Source organism: Solanum lycopersicum, chromosome 1 (genome assembly GCF_036512215.1).
Source record: "Solanum lycopersicum chromosome 1, SLM_r2.1".
NCBI lineage: Eukaryota > Viridiplantae > Streptophyta > Magnoliopsida > Solanales > Solanaceae > Solanum > Solanum lycopersicum.
The window spans coordinates 93433421-93447261 of NC_090800.1; the positions used below are offsets into that span (position 1 = coordinate 93433421).

The 13841-nt window shown below is 29.1% G+C and overlaps 2 protein-coding genes and 1 non-coding gene across 29 annotated transcripts in view; 1 reads left to right on the forward strand and 2 right to left on the reverse strand.

The window, feature by feature from the left end:
* The window catches only part of LOC101247760 (U11/U12 small nuclear ribonucleoprotein 65 kDa protein), a 32150-nt gene extending 26780 nt beyond the window's left edge, over positions 1-5370 (reverse strand). For 25 of the 27 annotated variants that reach the window (XM_069290553.1, XM_069290554.1, XM_069290530.1 and 22 more), the window contains exons 1-11: positions 5038-5370; positions 4685-4756; positions 4334-4546; positions 3836-3917; positions 3507-3689; positions 3075-3239; positions 2822-2989; positions 1298-1385; positions 1047-1105; positions 641-706; positions 130-269 (exon numbers count right to left, since the gene is read on the reverse strand). In XM_069290553.1, coding sequence (XP_069146654.1) covers positions 186-269; positions 641-706; positions 1047-1105; positions 1298-1385; positions 2822-2989; positions 3075-3239; positions 3507-3689; positions 3836-3917; positions 4334-4546; positions 4685-4756; positions 5038-5204 — 1347 coding nt within the window. In that variant the 5' untranslated portion in view covers positions 5205-5370 and the 3' untranslated portion in view covers positions 130-185. Of the gene's footprint in view, positions 1-129; positions 296-640; positions 707-1046; positions 1106-1297; positions 1386-2821; positions 2990-3074; positions 3240-3506; positions 3690-3835; positions 3918-4333; positions 4547-4684; positions 4757-5037 lie in introns of all 27 variants that reach the window. The other 2 variants (XM_069290591.1, XM_069290592.1) reach the window with 1 other exon arrangement.
* Positions 5371-11632: 6262 nt separating this feature from the next.
* On the reverse strand, positions 11633-12199 carry LOC101249685 (auxin-responsive protein SAUR21-like). The gene has a single exon (XM_004230938.5). It carries the CDS (start codon positions 12129-12131, stop codon positions 11832-11834), a length of 300 nt encoding a protein of 99 aa, XP_004230986.1. The 5' UTR covers positions 12132-12199; the 3' UTR covers positions 11633-11831.
* Positions 12200-13213: 1014 nt separating this feature from the next.
* Positions 13214-13285, forward strand: TRNAC-GCA (transfer RNA cysteine (anticodon GCA)). Its single transcript has one exon. It is a non-coding gene; the product is annotated as a tRNA-Cys (tRNA).
* Positions 13286-13841: the final 556 nt, after the last annotated feature.

The window sequence follows — 13841 nt, forward strand, 5'->3', positions numbered from 1 at the left end:
TCATTACAAACAAAAGGAGAGTTGCTCAGGGAATAACTACTTTTGGTACCACATTAAGGTTACTTAAGATACTCATAAAAAAGGATAAAACAAATGTAGCAAACTAAGCAACTGATCATACTTATATACCTGACTTAGAAGGTTGAGCTGAGGGCTTAAACTACCCTTGTTGCAAAAAATCCTCTCTAGCTTGTTTTTGCTTTAGCAGGATCACGGCCAAACTGAATGACGACAGGCTTGCCTTTAAACACATACCCGTTCACCAGATTCTGCATTCATTCACTTGTATAAAATGCTTTTACAAGTATAGTAAGCACAATAATATTAGTTACTTTCTAGAAGTTGTGTGTTCATATAAAATTATAAGTAAATGATAAAATGATTTCCTTTCATCCATATAGTACATAATCCAACTTGAGGAACCAAACCATATACATGAATACACTCACGTTATACAACCCACTGGTTATTTAAAACAAGTTCACGATTACATGTAGAAGGTTTATCACCTCTCAGACTTCATTTATTTTTGAAAGAGGTCAACAATAAAGCTTACTATCACTTTCATGATGTTAATTTTACAATCCCACTGCGCAAAAGGAAAATGAAATACCAATTTAAGTAATTATAAAAAACACACCAGGGCATTTTGAGCAAGTTCAATGGAGGGAAATGTAACAAAAGCTTGTCCACGCATTCTCCCTTCCTGAAAAACGGAAGTCGTTTAAGCTTCAGCATTAAATCTTTAATAAATACCAATTTACCAATGGAAAGAAAGTTCAGATTACTTATTTTATGTCACATGATTAACAGTCTCTTGTCAACATTTCTAATGCAGCAAGTGCACTTTGCAGTTTGGATCAGGTAAGAAATAGATCAACAAAATGCCACTAAATAAAGAAAGTGAAACTTGTAGTTAAATATATAAGTTGATTACCAATTGATTTTCTAAGGTCGATGAACTATATCCCAAATTAGCTTACCATCAACCAAAAAAAAAAACTATATCCCAAATTAGCAGAACTAGAGAAATAGATGAACCTCACCTGCATTAACTTCACTGCAAGACTGGATTTAGCTTCATCAATGCTCACAAATAAGGATCCTAAAGAACATAAAAGATGAGAAGAAATACAATGGTTCCAGGGCCAAAACATGAGGTTATGTATAAGTAAAGACTTCTCTTGAAGTAACATCATGCCATCTATCATTTTTTCTTAAAGCAGGTGAGGGATTGAAAACTACAAGTCTCAGAAAGGAGTTTTACTTTGCAATTGATCTGTAAGTTAATGCTTACCAAATATGAAGTAAATGTCATCAACAATGACTTCTTTTGCTAAGTTCTTCAAGTATAAGATCTGAGAAGGATTTCCGGCACAATAATTCTGCAATGAACGAAACTTATGAGTTGATTATTCAGTCCTGTGCTTTCACTAATACGCAATAGCTCAACATAAAAGGAAACCCTTTCGTGCTTGTACAAGGAATATCCTCCTTGGTGATGTAGACGTGCTGCTTAGCTTTCTCCCCATTAATCTAAACTTTTAATTTACTGATAAAGAAATGAACTAGAATAGCATATTTATAGACTGGAAAGATGCAATCTTAACGAACTTCTATAGCAAATACATGTCAGCTTAAGTACACTAAGCTAATACCTTTTTTATCAATAAACCAGTGACTATATCTCAGAATGGAAGGCTAAGAAGCAAAAAAACTATTAGAAAAAGTAAGCTGTCAGCATAAACCTATCTCATAATCTCATAAACCAACTCTGAAACAATTCTGAAACAAATTTTCTGAAATAAATAAGCAATTCTGGAATAATTAGCAATAAGTTGGTGACTTGAATTTTCTGAAATAAATAAGAACTGAAAGAATTCTTTTCCAAGTTGTTAGTTCATGAATTTTTCAGGGCAAAAACAGAATCCTTCATGGGGTAGGATCAAATAGATCTTATAGTCAATATTAAATAATGCCACCAATTCATATAGCCCAGACAACAAGGAATGTCTGAGCTAGTATTGTTGTTAGAGTTGTTTATCAGGGCACAATTGTTACACTATAAGATTGCCCAAAATAACGTAAAAATATATCTTATCCATATTTTCAACACCCTCAAGAACAGCATTTTAATTTAATCCTTAACTTCTGTACAGTTAAAAGATTAGCTAACCCTGGTGCATCAAGCATATTCAAACTCAATGTCATAGGTTAAAGATCCGGAGCCCAGGTATGAAATTGATTTAGATGCAAACTTTCTGCAATTTAATAGAACTGTGTTAATAAATAATAATTACCTATAGGCTATATTGTACCTATAGCATACAAAATACGTCTCTGTCCTGAACTGTTTGGAAATTTTAATGCACTCATGTCCACATCCAACTTTTGATGACAGCACAACATGATTGAAACATGTATGTGTAAGTTATTAAAGATAAAAAGTTATACACCTCTGAATCCACATTTATGACAAGCACCAGCCCATGCTTCAACCCAAATCACTAACCTACCAAGGCTGGCACCTGAAATAACTTTGGCATGCTCAACGCTACCATCTAAGAATACCTGCTTAAAGAAATCACCTCTTCTATCTTGTTCCAAGGACTGCAAACCTAATAAACCTAACTCATTCTGCTAAAAGACCTTGCCCTAGATACCTCCACCTCCTTTAATTCTCACAAATCAACAACATCACCCGAAACATGAATAGCCAGGTGACAGGATTCCAAGCCTAATACTCGAAAGAGCAACTGCAAATTTAATGTGAAAGTAAGTGTATCATGGGCAAAAGTAAAGACGCGCAAAGTTCCAATACCTTAAACATAGGAAGCGACAGAATCTCTTCTGGGGGCAATCTTCCACTTTTTAATTCTTCAAGGGTCGTAAAAGGTTTATGATCATTCTCTTTTTCTTCCAGTGTCAATGACAGTGCACTTGCATCACCCTTCTCTTCATTCTGTACCTGTTTAGGTGTTACTTTAATCTGCAAGCACGCAAGCGAAAACCTAGTATCATCAACTTCAATAAAGAAAAACACAGAGGGAGGAGCCTTTTGGAGATGAGATAACCTGAATTATTGGGTTCTTCTTCTTTACTACTGGCATCTCTTTAGGAACCAAAGCAGCAGCTCTTAATCCAACAGCCTCATGGCCAACATCCTTGTCAACTGCAGGGCCCAAGATAGCTTCATGTCTAATACGCTTCTTTTTAGGCCCACCAACAATTGTAGCTTCCTGAACCATTAAATATTATTAAAAAACACTAGAATCAGCCAAAAGTTTACTCTAATAGAAAAACATAACAAATAAGGTGAAAATGACAGAAAACACAAGGAACATGAAGATAAGAAAGAATTAAACCAGAGAAATAGAACATTAAAATTTGAGTCAGCTATCCAATATGCTTGAGGCTAATAACGTATATTTGAAGTGCCAGATAACTGCATTCGTCAAACTCAATTTAAAAAGCAAAAGGATCTCTAACAGCATAAGAACTACTACCTCATCTGAAGACTCCATTTCTGATTCACTGCTTGATAGATCTTCCATTCTACTCTTAGAGACTATTGGAGCAGGGGGTGGAGGGGGTGGAGGAGGAACAGACAGAGAGGTTGGTAGAGGTGGAGTTGGCAAAGCCATACGAAATGGTGCCGGAATATTCATCTTGTTCATCAAGTGCAAGACCTAAGCCATGTAAAAACATGGGTATAAAAATATGTAAATTAGACCATCTAAAAAAAGATGTAAAATAGAATAATACACATGAATAGCAAAAGAAATGAGAAAATTAATTCAAGAAGAAAGGGGATGGTATATTGTGAAAAGAAAACCTGAGTGTAGAACCGAGGAACAGCAATAAGAGCATTTACAATATTTGTAAGTATATGTCCATCAGGTGGAGGGTAAACATATCTGAATCACAAGCAGGATAGTCAGCTTTATGAAGAATAAATAGAAGCTGCTTCTGTTTATGATTACTAAGAAAACAATATAGAGACCTATAAAGAATTAGATCAAGCAGATAGAATGTCTAAATCCTCTAAGTTTTTTGTTCTTTCTCCTTTTCTAGTTTTCTCTGCATACAGGCCAGAAGGACCAGTAATAGCGCCTATAATTTACAGGTCAAACAGACCTGGCATGCCTACAGGCGCAAGAAATATTTGCATAAGCAGAAAGATTCATGCCATTTATGACTTAAAGGAAAATCACGAGAAATGTTACCAGTTTTAGGTTAGGACAGAGAATGAGGAACTACTTCTAGCCATTATCCATCAAATTAAGATAGAAAATTGAAAAAATATTTTAAAACTAAGCAGCTGAAATCATACTCGAGGTGAGGAGGAAATGGATAATCTACCCCCAGTCTTTCAGCAATGGGGTTGCTGCCAGGATAAGGACCTTCCCTAGATACTCCACCAAATTCTTTGGCAGCAGCATCTTTGATCGAAGAGACCGAGCCATCTCCAATCCGATGTTCGCTTTGTCTATCTGTGCTTCTACTAGCTCGTTCGACCACTAGGGTTTTACCAAGAAACCGTACCCTAACAACCACATAATTTGGCTATCAGACTTTCTTACTCTCATAAGATAAACAAAAATAAGAGGAAGGCATTTAAATATGTCTACCTAAAATGATGTAGAACTGAGAACACTTAGAAAAGAATCAAAGGAGAAAATACCCATTCAAATGTTGCTGTGCTTGGTGTGCCAGACCTTCATCCTTGAAATCCACGAAAGCACAATTCCTCATTCTGTCCAGGACAAATAAGATACAAATAACTGATAAAAGAGCCAGTTGAGACATGATAAATCATTGGAACCAACACTTTATGGATGGTATCAAATATCTGTTATCCAAGGCAAGAATACCATATATAATATGAATAGGAGTATCAACATTGGAACCAATTTGAGTATAAGATGACAGAACTACTATAAAGTTTGGCAATGACGAAGACAGAGGGATCAGAAACACAATATTACTTCAAAACACAAGATTGTGCAAGGAAGAAACTATGGAATGCTACGATACCTTGCAGTAGTACAAGGACGGATAGAAGTTGCACCATAATTGGAAAGCAATCTTGAAAGGGTTTCATGAGGAATTGCTTCTGGAAGATGCCGAATCAAGAGGGTACACTCTTTAACTTCCTCCATCGCCCAATGCTGACGAACAGGATTTCCGGTCATGCAATCCATTAGAGTTCCTTCTACTGTAGAATTTTGCTCCAAATTGAGAATCTGACCTACAAAAGTGAGTGAACCCACCTGGAGAGCAAAATACACCGAAATATAAAAAAAAAATGCTTCGATACCTAAAACCCCTAAATTAGTTTTCCAAATCCTAGTCAGTTGAAAATAGATAATTGTATTGAATGATAAGCTAATAATGTAAAATAAATATAATAGCTAATGTTTGATTTATTTGTGTTTAGCAAATTATTTGTTAGTCGTTCATCTCTCTTATATTCTCACTCGTCATTCTTCCTCTCTCGCTCGCCTCTTTTACTTTATACAGCGAAAATTGTATAAAGCGAGAGAAAATTATATATGTACATATAAATACATATATTTTCGTCCTATACACTTATAATTATACAACGTGAATATTTTACTGCCCAATTTTTTGTTGTCTTGTTCTATATCTCGTTTTATCAATACATAAATTATACAATTGCTTTGTATAAGGATATTTTTGTATAATATTCATTTAGACATATACAATTGCACAATCTTACACACACAAATTGAAATCTATTTGTATAATGTATATATATAGTATATATTTATATAATGTATATATATAGTATCATACATTCAAACTTAGGACGAATTTTCACTATATAAATATACAATCAGATGTTTTCTCTTTTCTCTTTACTTTATACAATCTATTCTGCACTGTATAAATATATTAATTATACAATTCACCGAACGACGATTCATCCGTAGTTTACAAACAGATGTTTTCTTTTTTCTCTTTACTTTATACAATTTCTTCTACAATATTTAATTATACTAATTATACAATTCACCAAACAACGATTCATCAGCAGTTTACTAACATATGTTTTCTTTTTTCTCTTTACTTTATACAATTTCTTCTACACTATATAAATATACTAATTATACAATTCACCAAACAGCGATTCATCCGTACAAACTACAACTTTGCTACGGAATGTAATTTTGAAAAGTTTATCATCGCATAAAATTAAGAATTTTATATTTTCTATATGTGAAGATTGGATCACAATATTGACCTAACTCTACTTCGAAGTATATTTTTATTTTTACTTATTTTTTTTTTTATATATACATATATTTATTTATTTATTTTATACTTTGCCTTTAAGTTAATTCCTTATTTCTCAAATTATTATTTTTTCATTACCTAATATTAAACAACAATTGAAAAAGATAATATGATAAAATGGTCATGTTAATTACTTACGTTGGACTTGACATACCCATTAAAAAATAATTATCAAAAAAAAAAATTTACAAAATTATCCCCACTAAATGACGTTTAGTTTAGGTTTTGAAAAATGATTTCGATAATAAATATTTAATATTGAGGTAAAACATGGAAAAAATTATTTTTTCTTGATATGTCAAAAGTGACAAATAAAGATGGGAAATTTATTTTAGGAATAAATAAATTACAAATAAAAGTAAACGGAAAAAATATTATTTTCTTAAAGTATATATCGAATTCAAATATAACAAATAACTATGAAAAAAAAGTAATTATTTGAATTAAGGCTCCATCATAATTTACTTAAGTTTGAATTTATATTATCAACGATCAATATAGACAATGAACATAAAAAGTTGATGTCAACTAATCCGAGCATCCCCAAATTAATACATCTACCTATTTTACTTGAAAATTAAGAAATAAAAGATTAAATTTTTCAAAACGTCAATTTAATTTATTTTTTAAGAAAAATTGATAAATTTTTCAAAAGATTCAAGCAGATAAAAATCAATTAAAAATAAGAAAATAGGTTCGGGGTTCAGTTTACATTTCGAGAAGATTGACCAACAATTTGACTAAAAGACTTTTCAACTAATTTTAATTTTTTTTGAACTAAATTTAAAAAGGGTAAACTACATAAATCCCATTAGTTTAGATTCTCATTACTTAGATTCCCAAGAGTTTTGAATATTACTTCCTCTAACATATTTCATACTTAGGATACATGAGTTTGAATTTGTGAGATACATGTCTCTGCCAATTTTAAAATTGAGATCCGTATTTTATTTGTTTAAATTAGTTGGTTATAATCAAGTTTCTTAATTTAAGACGAAAATCAAGGAGTGTATATATTAATTTGATTCTATTATTATTTGAAATAATAAATTCACTAATATCATTTATAAAAGAAAAAAACATGTATATCTTGGTCATGCAATTTGATTAATTTCATTTTATTACTCTTAAAATAATAAAATTTATTATTTTGATGTATCTATTATCAATATATGATGTATCCAACAAACAAAACACTTAGATGCGTATCATACAAGTAGATTCATATGTACCATTGAAGTATCTAATATTAATTTTGTGTATATGTTATACATGTCCAGTATTAATTTCATGTATCTATTTATATGATAATATTAATTTCATGTATTTATTTATAGATCTAATTTTAATTTTATGTATCTATTATTGATTTGATGTATAAAGTATCAATTTCATACATTATATTCAAAATTATGTGTCTCAAATACATAACAATATTCATACTATTTTCTGAAATATGAGCCATCAAAATGGAGCAAACAATATAAAAACCCTACAATAAATTGGCTAAAAAAAATCTAAATCATCGAATTAAATACATGATACGATTGAAAACAAATATACAATAGAAAAAACTGAAGACAATCTTATTTTGTCACTTTAACTAATACTAATTATGTGGAGTTTGATTTGAATTTAGCACATGTAAAAGGAAATAAAAATGGTTAAGGAAGAAGGGATACGTGTGAGAATGAGAATTAGATACAATATTTCTTGTGATAGGAAAAGGAAACGTTTAATGAAGAAGAAGAAAAATGGTGGGATACGTGAGGTATCCATTTAGGGATTGGGAAGGAAAACAATTGAAAATAATAAAACAAAATTATTGAATTGGTAGTGTCCAACTAATTGAGGAGATGTTATTTTAAGATAATTATTCATTATTATATTTAAAAGGATTGTGTATCCGATTTAATTTTTTTATAAATATGGTATATTTTTTAGAAAGTGGTATTCTATGTAATATTTTTAAAAAAGAGATAAAATATGTATATGTGGTAATTAAGTATGGGTAGATATGTAATTTTTCCTATAATATACATAATCATGACTCTTAACTTGGCATCAGTTGATAACTATGACCCTTAATTTTAGATGTGCACACGTATTTAAACTTATATAAAATTGAACAAATTGATACATTCATCCTTTATGGCACCCTACATGTAAATTTGGTGCCCTATATGGAGTCCTATGTGTATCATGTCATGTAAGACACGTGTAACTACTTGTACAATTTTATATAAGTTTAAATATCTACTTATATATATCCAGTTAAGCGTCATAGTTGTCAACCAACACTAATTTAAGAATTATATTTATGTATTATGTCATTAACTTGCTACTTTTAAAGAAAAGATTTGTCATACTATATACTAAGACAAAAAAATTCATATGTAACAAAATGTTTAAGTAAATAATACACTTCAAAATAAAAAGGTTATCTTAGAGAACTAAGTAAATTAAACGATACAAACAAACAAAGTTAGTTGAAATTCCATATCCATCTCGCTACAATCTCTCCATAATTACATCAATTAATCTATTAATTTCAAATCTTTTCAATTTTCAATTACGGATTTCAAATTATTCAAGAGGTAGATTTTTTCTATCATTTCAATTTCCAATTTCTTTTATTATATTTTTTTAATTTTTTCATCTTAAAAAATAAAATAAAAACATTACCGTTGCCCCTGCTCCTGCCCCCATTGAAATCCAATTGAACCAATTTTAGTTAATCATATCGTCGTTAAATTTTTTTGTTGAAATCTGTCATTGCAGATTCTTAATGTATCATGTTTATTTTGAGTCTTAAAATTAGTTATTACATCACTGCTACAATATTATGTTCATATTCAGCGTATTGATACGTAACACTAATATTATTAAAATTTTAATTAGTGTTTATGATGTTCAATTTATTTGTACTTAATACATAACTTTGTGTTACACATAAAAAAAATAATCTAATTTGTACTAGTTACATGTACCAATTTTTTTAGTTATGATATATAAATTCGAATCAAAAGAATATTCAATGAACTTGAGAACTCACAAAACAAATCTTTTTCCAACAATAATCCATTACTTTTGTATCATTCGTTAGTCACCTCGCTTATCCAAAATTTCGACAAAAATTTATGAAATAAAAAATGATGAATAAAAGAAAAAAATAAAATTTTGAACGTGATTAAATACTTGACAATAATTTGAAACAGTATGGCCCAAGTTATGGGATCTAATTTGGTTTTCATTTTTTTCCCTTAATTAGTCCAACAAATGAATATTATGAAATCTTAATTAAATTTTTCAATTTTTTCCTTAATAAGTGTAACAGATTGATACAATGTGCATCAACAATAATGTATCCAAATACTTAATTATGTATCTAAAATATCTAAAAAAAACATGGAATTTGTGTAATTAGAAAAATAATATTCCATCCATTTCAAAAATGATGGTCGAATTTGACTCGGAATGGAGTTTAAGAAAAGAAAGAGACTTTTTAATTTTTGTGCCTCTAAATTAAAGTTATAGTAAATGTACCAAAATGTCCTTTAATCTCGTGGTCTTAAATATGTTACATGAAAAATTAAAATGTTAACAAAAAAGGAAAATGATGATTCTTTTTGAAACAGACTATAAAGGAATATTATGAAATCTTAATTTAATATTATACGACAAATAGGCAATCCGTCCGTGTAATTAACACATACGAATTCCCTAATGTTATTAAAATTTAATGTTATTAAATTTTAATAAAAAAATAATTAAATAAGTTGAGTGACTTTTTGTGCAAAGAAGTCCTAGTTAAGCGATTTTTGAGTTGAAAATGAAAGTTGAGTTCTGTGCAAAGAAGTTATAATGGAGTTTTGAGTTGTAAATAAAAGTCGAGTGACTTTTTGTGAAAACAATGAATAGTTGAGTGATAATGAAAGTTATTAACTATTTCCTAATTACTTTACAATACTGGAAGTACACTAAATCAATTATCAAATAGGATCTGTAAAACAGCAAATTCTACTCCAAAAAATAAAAATGACTAGCATTTACATAATCAGATGATGAAGCACCAAAATTTTAGAAGATGTTTGACTATTATAATCTCCAAGACAAAAATTGATTCCAATGTTTTGTTTATATATAACTAGTCTTCAGAACGTGCGTTGCACGTTTATTTTAAACTATTTAATATAAATTTTGTACTACAATCAATAATTAGTAAATGGTACATATATAGTATTGTACATGTTCTACACCAATAATTTTATAAAGTCTAAATAAGTAACATCTATTTAATTATTTAAACATAAACTTCTTTATATAAATAGAGAACATATTTAACTTAAAATGAATAAGAAGAGAAACATTATAAAAGAACATTTAAAACAATTATGAAAATAACTTTGAAATGGCCATAGCTATAATCACTTTACATAAAATAGTACAAACATTCATTATTTGTTATAATTCATATAACGTGATAAAAAATATATTATTTTCTTTTAAACATTCCTTACAATTAATCATAATGTCTTCGATCCGAATATAACAATAATGTTATTGCCTTTAACAATTATATAAAGATTGATGACAACTTTTCTTCAGCAGTCTATGATTATGATCAGAAAGGAAATTAAAAAAGAAGAAAGAGATGATATACCAAAAATGAGAAAATGAATCTTAATTTATAAGAGAGAACTGACATATTAACATACTTAGTAAGAAGATTAGATGAGATTTATAAGTTAATTTTCATTTCTAGGTGACTTTAAATAGGAAAATTTTAGGTGAGGGGAGATGAAAGGAAAAAAATAAAAGAGACCTATTAGTTTCCTAATTAATTTTGTAACCTTTAGTCTTCACCTTTAATTCATTGAAAAATATCATTAGAAGTCTTTTTGTCTTCTTGATAATAATTATTTCTAACAATTTAATATTAATTAACCATCAACATAAATAAATTGTAACAGGAAGAATTTGATAAATTTGATATTGCTTAATGTGTAATCCTCCCTTATAGTAATTAAAATTTACTATTTAATATTTAGTTAACAATTTATTAGACGATTAATATTTTTATATGATATAGGACAAAATGTAATCTAATTTTTGCCTAATATTCCTTCCACGTTTAGTATATTATTATTATTATTATTATTATTATGCTTATTATATGATATGATGGAGATTAAATTAAATATACGTATAGATAATAAATGATCAATATTATTAAATTAGATACTTTAATTAGAAATTAATCTAAGGAAGTACAAAAGTTATTAATATTTTTATTATTAAAATGAGACAATTTAATATTTAAATTAACTAATTAAATGTTAAATAATTAATCAAATTTCAATTTAGTACAAGATCAAAATGGTAATTCAACTTTTTCACTTTAGAGCTTCCCACTTATAATAATATATGATTAAATTTACATCTCTTGTGTGGCAAGAGGATCAACAAAATTCAAAATCTTATAAGCTCTAACTAATCTAGTGTATAGATCATAAACAAGTCTCCAGTCGAGAAGTGACATGAAAAAATGCATCTTCATTGCAAGGTATTGTGAGACCGCCCATTGGATGTTGAAACCCGAATTCTTCCTCTGCTTTCTGAAGCAATTCTTGGAACGAAATGTGATTTAAGTATTCAATTGGAACTACGTATCTTTTCTTCTCTGTCTCTCCAACGTAAACTGCAAAATGTCCTTTTGGTACATCTGATATTTGATTTCGAGTAACAACAGATTGCAATTTGTGGAATTGCTTCACACCAGAAATTATAGATAGCAAACGAATAGCCATGTTTTTGATATTGGAACAAGATTAACTTTGGTGTTTTTTGAGATTGAGTAATTAACTTGTTGTGAAGTTTGGAGTTTTGGAAAAGTATTTATGTGTTTATATAAGCAAGGTTACATGTTTTGCCACCGAAAATCAGCTGTTATTATGGACTATGGGTCCCTATCTCACATGGCTATACTAATTTTATAAGCTCATTTAAGAAAATACTAATTATAAAATATTCCCTGATTTCTTTTCCATTTAGTTATTTCTATTTACTCGTTTATTTTAATAAATAAAAAAAAGTTTTTTTTACCTATTATACTATCACGTATTTATTTTGAAAAAAATAAAACTTTTTAAAAATATTAAATTTTTTATTCATTCTCTTCATAATTAATAAAATAAAATAAAAAGTTTACTATATTAACTATATTTTTTTTAGTAGATATATTAATTTAAAAATAACAAATAATGTAGGCAACTACTCTGACTGAATATGTCATTTAGTCAGAGGTGGCTAATTATTAAGAGCCTGTTTGGCTCAGCTTAAAAGCTGGTCAAACTGACTTAAAAGCTGGTTTTTGACTTATTTAGCTGTTTGGCAATACTCAAAACAGCTTATTTTAAGCTAAAAAAAACTTATTTTAAGCCAAAAGTTAAAAGCTGGGGTAGGGGTGCTTTTTTTTTTAGCTTATAAGCTGTTTTAAGTTGACCACATTTTTATCTTTTTGTGCTTACTATTTTTGTACAATCTCCAAATTACCCATATAACCCTAACATTTCTTTCTTCCATTTTTTCCTTTTCACGTTTGACATAACAACTTCAGCACTTTTATCCAAACGCATAACTGCTTATTTTAAAAATAAGTTTCAGCACTTTTAAAAGTACTTTTTTAAAGCTGCTTTTATTAAGCCCATCCAAACTGGCCCTAAATAGCCAGCTTATTTGTAAAGTGTATGATGCCTTGGAAATAGAGTAACAACACATTCATGTGAATTTTAGCTTCTTCTATGCATAAACTCTGGAAAAGGTAATTAGTAAAATTTAAACAATTAATAACAAGATTAATTTATCTTAATTACTTACCTAATGACATCAAGGGTCCATAGCTCAGTGGTAGAGCATTTGACTGCAGATCAAGAGGTCACCGGTTCGAACCCGGTTGGGCCCTTCATTTTTTTTTTAACTCTTTAAAGGGTTTAAAAATATTGTATCTAGGCGAATTTTTTTAAATTGGGTTTCTCGAGGGATCTTAGTCAATTTAAAAATTATTGTGTCTATATGATTCAAGGACCTTCATATCAATGTTCCTATTCTATTATATTGATGTTGAGTCTAAGATGACAGACGAGATTTAGTTTCTTAATTATGTACTTATGACTTTATAAACGAAGTAATGTTTAGCATTACGTTATGCTACGAAAAGTTTTAAATTTATCGTTAATTTTATGACAATGCTATGAATGGATGCTAAGAAGCTTATCCACGACCTCCAAAAGGTCGACAAGATTCCAATCCTAAATGTGAACGAACGCACATGAATTGTGTATTGAAGAGATTAGACTAAACAAACCAATGATTATTTCTTAAAATATTGATGAACTAATTAATGGAGTACCAGATCCAACTAGTATCTCTATGTATGCATATATTTGAATATATTATTTATTCAAACACTAAGTTTCTAAGAATGAATGCATAAATATTCTTAACAGCTATAGTATGTA